At 43.9% G+C, this 9,531-nt stretch overlaps 1 protein-coding gene across 2 annotated transcripts in view; it reads left to right on the forward strand.

Moving 5' to 3' along the window:
- The window catches only part of ERICH1 (glutamate rich 1), a 39,571-nt gene extending 35,438 nt beyond the window's left edge, over window positions 1-4,133 (forward strand). The window contains exons 6-7 of one of the 2 annotated variants that reach the window (XR_011485214.1): window positions 200-329; window positions 3,353-4,133. Coding sequence is in view for 1 of the 2 variants with exons in the window: in XM_070460168.1 (XP_070316269.1) it covers window positions 200-273 (74 nt within the window). In the remaining variant the exon portion in view is untranslated. Of the gene's footprint in view, window positions 1-199 lie in introns of both variants that reach the window. The other variant, XM_070460168.1, reaches the window with a different exon arrangement.
- Window positions 4,134-9,531: the final 5,398 nt, after the last annotated feature.

Genomic DNA, 9,531 nt, shown 5'->3' on the forward strand with positions numbered 1-9,531 from the left:
AAATACAAACATTCCAGACTGACCTATACTTTTATGGGATTCACAAGTGTGCTAATTAGTGTCATTTCAGCTCCTAAGTTGTGCTTCATTTGATTAATTCAGGATTTACTTTTGGCCTAAGAACTAATAGTTGCAAAATAATAATTTATAATCTTTCTTTTTATTTTATTTTTTGTTCTGTTTTCCTTTTATTTTTCAGAATATGCCCGAGTAATCTTAGCTTTCTTTAATTACTGGATCACGCATATCCTTCCTGAGAAAAATGATAAATGAAATCAGTGCATCTACTTAAAAAGAGCTAATATTTGACAAGAAAATAGAAAAGACAGGTATGAAATGATCTGAGACTTACTTCCTATACACAGAGGAGATGAAATTCTCTTCTAAGTTTTCTTTATAACCCAGACCCTGGGAACTCTGAGGACATTTCTGCCATATTATTTATTTATATATTTGTACATAGTAGGTAAAGGTACTCTGAGACTTCAAGTGATAAATTGGGACAAAATTGAAAATTTCTTTCAAATTTTGTATGTCTTAAATTTTAAAATGGACATTCTGTTAAACTGAATAAACTGTATAGTTTGAAGCTATATGTATATATTTTTATAAAGTTTAAAATTACCTGTGTCTGAAAGTTTAAGAATGTTATATGGGTATTAAAATGTTCATTTTAAGTAGTTTGATTCTACAGTAATTGAATTTATTTATTGTTTTCTTCTGTTTTTCTTCTTCTCTACTTTGGGAATAATATCAAGAACATGTTTTTCCTGTTTCCTCTTGTTGTGGAAGCCGTCACCAGTTTTCAGTGAGATTGAGTTTTAAAAGCACCAGTCAATGCAGTGTTATAATTGTCTCTGCCTATAAAGATATACATTTTTTTATTGTGGTAAAATATATGTAACATAAATATGCCATCTTGAAGTGTATGATTCAGTAGCATTAAGTACATTCACAGCATCACGAGGTCATCATGACTATCCTCCCTTGTTTTAGGCTGAATGATGTTCCACACTGTTTATCTACCATCTGTCCTTGGACACTGGGTTGTTGCCCCTGTTTCCTCTTATGAATAATGCTGCTGTGAACATTACATACAAAATTGTGTGTGGACGTTTTCTTCACTTCTCTTGGGAGTGGAATAGCTGGGTCAGATGGTAATTCTACATTAACCTTTTGAGGAGCTTCCAGGCTGTGGTCCATAGCAGCTGTGCTATCTTCATCCCCACCAGCCAAACAGAAGTACTGAGTTCTCTGTGTCCCCACCAGTACTGGTTGTTTTTCACTTTTCTGATAACAGCCATCCTCGTGGTTGTGTAAAAAGGCATTGCATGGTAGTTTCAGTTTACATTCCATGTACTCATTAGCTGTTCTCTCCTTTGGAGACATACTTGAAGTTATTACCCATTTGTGAATTAGATTATTAGCTTCTTGTCATTGAATTATGAGTTCTTTATACTGGGTCATATGGAAACTCCACTTTCTTGACGAACCTCCATACAGTTTTCCATAGTGGCTATACCAGCTTACATTCCAGCCAGCAATGTAGGAGGGTTCCCTTTTTTCCATTCCCTCTCCAGTAGTTATTATTTGTAGACTTTTTAATCAGGGCCATTCTGAGCAGTGTAAGGTGGTACCTTATTGTAGTTTTGATTTGCATTGCTCTAATAATTAGTGATGTTGAACATCTTTTCATATGCCTGTTGGCCATTTGTATGTCTTCTTTGGAGAAATGTCTACTTAGGTCTTCTGTCCATCATTTGATTGGGTTGTTTGATATTGAGTTGTATGAGCTGTTTGTGTAATATATTTTGGAAATTAAGCCCTTGTCAGTCGCGTCATTTGCCGATATCTTCTCCCAGTCCATAGGCTATCTTTTTGTTCTATTGATGGTTTCTTTGCAGTGCAAAAGCTTGTAAGTTTGATTGGGTCCCATTTGTTTATTTTTTCTTTTATTTCTATTGCCTTGGGAGGCTGAATGGTACAAGTTATATCACAGAATGTTTGTCCATGGGATTTTATGGTGGCATGTATTACATTTTGAGTGTATTTTTGTATGAGGGTGTGTCCTTAACTTCATTGATTTACATGTGGTTATCCAGCCTTCCCAACACTGAAGAGACTGTCTTTTCTCCATTACATGTTCTTGCCTCCTTTGCTGAAGATTGACTGTAGGCATGTGGATTTTATTTCTGGGCTCTCTATTCTGTTCCATTGATCCATATATCTGTTTTGTTCTGGTACCATGCTGTTTTGACTACTCTGGCTTTGTAGTATTGTCTGAAATCCAGGAGGGTTATACCTCCTGCTCTGTTGTTTTTCCTCAGAATTGCTTTGGCAATTCTGGGTCTTTTATGGTTCCATATAAGATTTAGGATTATCTGTTCTAGTTCTGTGAAAAATATCAGGGGTAATTTGATAGTGATCACATTCAATCTGTAGATTGCTTCAGGTAGTATGGCCATTTTAGCAATATTAATTCTTCTAATCCAAGAATATGGGTTATCTTTCCATTTCTTTGAATCATCTTCAATTTCCTTTATTAATGTTTTATAGTTCTCAGCATATAAGTCTTTCACCTCCTTGGTCAGGTTTATTCCAAAGTGTTTTTTTAATAATTAAATTTTTTTTAATTGAAGGATAATTGCTTTACAGAATTTTGTTGTTTTCTGTCAAGTATTTTTTAATGCAATTTTAAAAGGAATTGTTTGTTTTACTTGCCCTTTCTGACATTTCATTATGAGTCTAAAGAAATGCAACCAATTTCTATATGTTAATCTTGCATCCTGCTGTTTTGCTGAAATTATCAGTTTTAGTAGTTTCTGTGTGGAGTCTTTAGGGTTTTCTGTATATAGTGTCATGCCACCTGCATATAATGATAATTTTACCTCTTCCATTCCAGTTTGTATACTTTTCCTTTTTCTTGTCTGATTGCTATGGTGAGACCTTCAACACTCTGTTGAATAGAAGTGGTAAGAATGGGCATCCTTGTCTTGTTCCAGATTTTAGTGACAGGGCTTTCAACTTTTCACCATTGAATGTTATGTTGGCTGTGAGTTTGTTATAAACAGCTTTTATTATATTGAGATATGGTCCCATAAATGGAATTGTTTTTATTTTCTCTTCAGATTGTTCATTGCCAGTATACAGAAATGCAGCTGATTTTTTTGAAATGCAGCTGATTTTTCATATTGATTTTGTATCCCACTAGTTTGTTGAATTCACATATTAGCTCTTAACAGTTGTGTGTGTGTGTGTGTAATCATTAGAGTTTTCTACATATAAGGTCATATCATCTCTGGTGAAGATAATCTTATTTCTTTCCTTCCACCATGGATGCACCATTCTCCAGGGCTCGTCTTCCCCCTCACCTCACCGTGTTCTTAAGAGGTGTCTGTCCCACTAAGTGGAACCTCCTGGAGGCAGGTGAATCAGCAAGGATGCCCTACTGGTTCTGGAGATCTGTCATCTTAAGACTTGTTTCTGTGAAGCTCCCCAGGCTTAATAAAAGCTGGTAAGTGGAGCCACAAACCAGGCCTGGACAAGGAGAGGCCCAGCCAGGAGAGGTGACCGGCCAGGTCAGGTCCACTGACCAGGATGGGTCACTAGCCAGGACAAGTCCACCGACAAGGACAAATCCACCAGCCAGGACAGGCCACCAACCAGGAGAGGTCCACCATCCAGGATGGGCCCCCAACGATGATGGGCCTACTGTACCCCAGGGGCTGCCTCCTTGAGAATGGATGCTGATCCATTTTCCCCATGAAGATGGAAAAAGAACACAGCCACCCCCCGAAGTAGGAGCTGTGGCAGCTTCCTGTCTACACCTATAATGGCCTTCACTTACCCCTTAATGGAGACATACTCAGCCGCCGCCACTGCCTTTTCCTCCTGCCCTGAGACGTCACATTGGTGAGGTCAGAGGCTGGGGAATCATGTCCCCTTCACCACACGGTTGTGGGGTCACTGGCAGGCAGGTGATGTCAGCCTGCTGCCTCCTCTCCGGAACATCCCACTGCCTTGGGCGAGACATCTGACTTTCTGATTCGCCAGGTTGTAATTCTTTCATTAAGATGCCTCCTAATTAACGACACATTTGCCAGTATAAAAATAAAGTATTGGCTGATTCATAATTTCCTGTTATTTCTCCACCTCTGATTTGCATCTTTTAGTTATACACAATTTACATCTTTTCCATGCCCAGCAGGTGGATACACTGTTGATGGATTCCAGGGAAAACTTCTTATTTGCAGATAGGACTTGACCTTTTACTTGATTCTTTCTGGTCTCAGCACAGAATCCCTGTAAACCCTTCTATCAGCTCACTGGGAGACCAGGACAGGTCACCAACCAGCACAAGTCTCTCTGACCACACCCTGAAGGTACAGAGGAACAAGGGTGTAACTGAACAGGTAGGGTAGTTGGGGTTAATCAGTTTTGTGGATCATCCTAATTTCAAAAGAAAAATGCCTCATCTAGAAAACAAAAACAAATAAATCATGTCTCTGTGTCAGCATAAATACAATAATCTGATTCTCTCAGCATGATTGCAGTTGGATGATAATTAGATCAACTTATCTTTTACAATCGTGCAGGATGCTTATTCAGTCGTGTCACTTCTTTTCTGTAAATCATACCAATTAATGCAGACAAAGGAAGCTCTCAAGAATATGAGGAGTGCTCATCAGCTTGCTGACAGTGAGGTGGATGTGCCAGGCAAACGCCCATTCAGGCTTTCCTGAATCCTTAAGTCTCAGCAAGTGGAAGAGGTGGCTGAGTCTCACCACTGCCCCCAGACCCGGAGGCTCAGTGTTTTCAGAAGAAATTGTCCTGGGTTCATTCATCCCCACTTGGCCGGCTCTGGGTTTTCCTCTCTGTCCAGCACTGTCTGTGCCCAGTTTTTCTGTGGTACTTGTCTTCTCATTCAGAGAGTCTGGTGAAAACTTGGGTCCCCTCCAAAGTATGAAGGGTGCACAGAGCTAGCCAACCACACACAAAGACACTGCACAACTCAAGGGGTTGCAGGGTCCCCAAAACCCACTCCACATGATAGACTACCACAATTTTAGTGGCTAAAACAGCATCTTTTATTGCCTCCCAGTGACCATAGGTCAATCCCAGGCTTAGCCAGCTGTGTCCTGGGTTTGGGGCCTAGGGGCTGTGCACAGAATTGTGTTCCTGTGGCTATGGGACCAAGGTCCTAGTTTTCTTGTTGGTTGCCAACAGAGGCTACTATCACCTCCCTGAGGCCCCCATAAGCCCCAGCTCCCCCTGAGCCTCTGCCCACCTGCCAGCAATTCCTCGGAGGCCAGTAGGAGACCTGAGAAAGACCAGGGTCTGGAAGGCTTTCCCTGGTAGAGTCAAGCTGCCAGGATGGTCTCCCTTCTGCTTCATTTAAAACCAACTGGTACAGGCCTTCAAGTCCTTTGTCCTTGCATGCAGCCATTGGCAATGACCCTTCTGGTACCATCCTGGCCCATAGCACCTGGCATAGATCTTGCACTGGTCACTTAACAGACCACTTAAGGTGATCACTCAGGTCTTCATTCCAGAGGACCTGCTGTCAGTGTGGTTAGCTGCTGCCAGCCCTTCAGGTCCATGTCCTACATAGACCAGATGTCTTCAATCACCAGGGTAGACCAGATGCCCTTGGTCACCTTCACCTTCTAGGCCCCATGGATGTTCAGATGGAATCATTCAGCTCCTTTCATTTTGCAAGAGAGAATTCTCTGGTGACCAGAGAATTTAGGGGACTTGCTCAGTATCACACAGCAGTTTTAAAGATAGAAAGTAGAAAGTGAGATGAACAAGGTGTAGGTGAGAATGTATAGGTGATAGGTTATGAGAATTAGATGGAGAGAATTACCTTCATGAAAGAATCAAGAGAGAAAGAGGGCTTCATAAAGGTGATACCCGAGCTAAAAGAGATAGGATGAGGATGTCTGGAAATACAGGAGGAAGGCAGAAATGCTGGGAGATGACAGCAGGTGAAAGAAGGAGGTGCTTCACCTTCTCACGGCTCTTTTCTGTCTGCACCAACAAGGAGATATTTCAGTCAGCAGCTATGCTGTCAACTTGAAATGTTGACACATTTCTACTGGCAGTTATGCCCAAGAATATCTCCTCTTCAGATTTAGACACCACTACCCTTTCTAGGGCTTCCCTGGTAGCTCAGTGGTAAAAAGAATCTGCCGGCCAATGCAGGAGACTCGAGACATGAGTTCCTGATCCCTGGGTCGGGAAGATCCCCTGGAGAAGGAAATGGCAACCCATTCTAGTAGTCTTCCCTGGGAAATCCCATGGACAGAAGGGCCTGGTGGGCTACAATCCATGGGATTGTAAAGAGTTGGACATGACTTAGCGACCAAACAATACCCTTGCTAGAAATGTCCTAAAATAATAAATGTTTTGTTAAGGGGATGGGGCATTCCAACATGATTGTAGACAGTAACTGACAGCAACTGCCAGGAATCTGCTATCAAGGCAGTGATCACAGAACCAACATCAAGTAAATACATCTGCAGAAATCGGAGGGCAGCCTCATCAACTCATCCTCACAGACTCCACAGTATAATCCATTTTCTTCTCTCCACAATATTCTCATTGCAGATTTAGGTGCTCATCCAGTTTTTTATTATATTCATAATGGAGAATGAAGAAAAGGGGAACTAACATTTATTGAGCACCTACTGTCTTCAAGGTATGTGATAAATCCCTTACATCTAATATCTTTCTGTTCTCACAATCTATCAAGGTTTTAACAGTTATTATCATCCCCACTTTGTGGATGAAGAAATATTTGCTTGACCTTAATTGACCATGAAAAACAGACTGGTTCAAAACTGGGAAAGGCGTAAGTCAAGGCTGTATATTGGTCACCCTGCTTATTGAACTTATTTGCAGAGTACATCATGTGAAATGCCAGGCTGGGTGAATCACAAGCTGGAATCACGATTGCCAGGAGAAATATCAACAACTTCAGATATGTGTATGATACCACCCAATGGCAGAAAACCAAGAGGAACTAAAGAGCCTCTTGATGAGAGTGAAAGAAGGAGGAGGGTAAAAAGCTGGCTTAAACTCAACATTCAATAAACTAAGATTATGGCATCCCATCACATCATGGTAAATAAAAGGAAAAACTGGAAGCAGTGACAGACTTTTATTTTCTTGAGCTCCAAAATCACTGCAGATGGTGACTACAACCATGAAATTAAAAGACGCTTGCTCCTTGGAAGGAAAGCTATGACAAACCTAGTGTATTCAAAAGCAGAGACATTACTTTGCTGACAAAGGCCTGTATAGTCAAGGCTATGGTTTTTCCAGTAGTCATGTATGGATGTGAGAGTTGGACTATAAAGAAAGCTGAGTGCTAAAGAATTGATGCTTTCAAACTGTGATGTTTGAGAAGACTCTTGAGAGTCCCTTGGACTGCAAGGAGATCCAACCAGTTCATCTTAAAGGAAATCATGAATGTTCTGAATGTTCATTGGAAGGACTGATGCTGAAGCTGAAGTTCCAATACTTTAACCACCTGGTATTCTCATGTTTCTAGCCAACTTACTGGAAAAGACCCTGATGCTGAGAATGATCAAGGGCAAAAGGAGAAGGGGGTGACAGAGGATGAGATGGCTGGATGGCATCACCTAGTCAGTGGACATGAATTTGAGCAAACTCCGGGAGATAGTGGAGGATGACAGCCATGCTGATGGTTGGAAAGAATTTTATAGTAAAAGACTCAAAGGAAGATGGGCCTGTTAAAACTAACAGGAATTACATTTCCTTCTGCTTGATTCAATAAGTAAAAGATTGTACATTCAAGAGAAAGACACTGAAACCATATTAAAGGAGGTGCTGAGCTTGGTAAAAACACTCCTTCTCCCAAAGAATATCAGTTTCTAAAGGTCCTTATAGTTATTCTCTCTGGGGGGGCCAAACTCCCAAGAGGAGCCTTATAACTTGGGGGACTCTGGACATCAGAGAAATTGGGTGGTCAGTCGGCATTAAAAGAGAGTGGGGAGACCAGCCCCCATGCCGGAAGGCCCTCCTGCAGTTTCCCCAGGTGCCACCTGGCCTGCAGGCGTTCCAGCAACAGGTATGCAGGTGAGAAAGCTGTTTACCCCATCTGAGCTCAGCACCACCTCTGTTTCACGTATGAACACAAGTCAGTTTTCACACAACTGCAGTATTCCCTGCAGGCTTCAGGATTGCCATGGTCTGTCATACACATGGGGCATGTAGCTTTTGTACCAAGAACTGTTCACCTCTGCAGATCAGTCCCCATGGCAACTCGTGTTGCTAAGTCACCATCAGGTCAGGAGGGAAGGATACCAGGAGAGCACAACTGAAGAAGGGAAGACAGTTGTGCCGGATGCTACAGACAGACAGACCGGCCAGTGCACGCAGATGGCCCATCCTGTGTGGGCTGAGCTCCCCGGTGCTGGCCCATTGGGGCAGCCTTGGGGATCCCACACCCTGTAGACCCTGAGGAAGAGCATCTGTGCTGCCTTTTAGGGGAAACATCTGCTTTTAGGCAGAAGATGTGTTTGTTTGGGTGGCAGTGTGTGGAGGGTCAGTGCCACATGGGGCAACTCAGGTTATACAGACCCTGACCCTTGGACCAGGTCCAGACCTAAAGGGTGGAGTCCAGGTTGCTTGTCAGGCCCATGTCTCCAGCACTGCAGCTGCCAATGAAATGCTGTGAGAAGCCCTCCTAAAACGCCACGATCCCCTTTCCTGATTATCTGTCCCCTGAAGGCTGAGTGTAAACCCCAGGAGGCTATTGGTAAACACCCCACTTCACCTCCTGTTACCAGATGGGGGAGTTAAGCATCTCAGTCTGGCTAAAGAGAGCCTCAGCAAACTGTCAGTAGGAAAGGGGGTTTCCTGCCTGCCTGGATCATCAGTAGAACGTGGCTCACACGTGGTTACTCAGAGCGAGCAGAGTGGTGGCCGATGGGGATGAGGTGGCACAGCCGGAGTGCAGGGCTGGGGGCCAGCGGGCAGCCCTCAGGACACCTCATCAAGAGCCATGTATGCCTCCAGCCGCACGTTGTCAGGTGGACGCTGACCCCTCCATCCTGGAGGCTGGATTCCTCAACCTAGGCCTGCTGGCTGCCGAGGGCCTCTGCCTGGCCTCAGGCGCACCTTCTGGGTCTTCACCTGGCCTTTCCTCTCTGGGGAGAGAGGAACCCGACCCCGTCAGAGTGGGTCTGCCCTGTGACCTCCCATGACCTCGATCTACCCCCAAAGGCCCAGCTCCTGAGAAGCCCACCAGGCGAGGCCTCCCCAGATGTGTCCACCTGGGGTTTGTGGGGAGAACAGAGAAGAGAGAGGCAGAGAGGTGAGGCTCAGGAGGTGAGGAGGGGGCTGTGGAAGAGAGCCTGGTCCTGGAGGTCGGAGGGGCTCGGAAGGGCCCTGGGTGCCTTACGCGGGTTGGGGAGGGGACACAGGTGCTCCTTGGTGCCAGCCCCCACACTTTGGGGGCCCACAGGTGGCAACACAGGGCCCCCAGAGATCAGGGTGAGCCAG

The sequence above is a fragment of the Odocoileus virginianus genome, chromosome 32 (genome assembly GCF_023699985.2).
Source record: "Odocoileus virginianus isolate 20LAN1187 ecotype Illinois chromosome 32, Ovbor_1.2, whole genome shotgun sequence".
Taxonomy (NCBI): domain Eukaryota; kingdom Metazoa; phylum Chordata; class Mammalia; order Artiodactyla; family Cervidae; genus Odocoileus; species Odocoileus virginianus.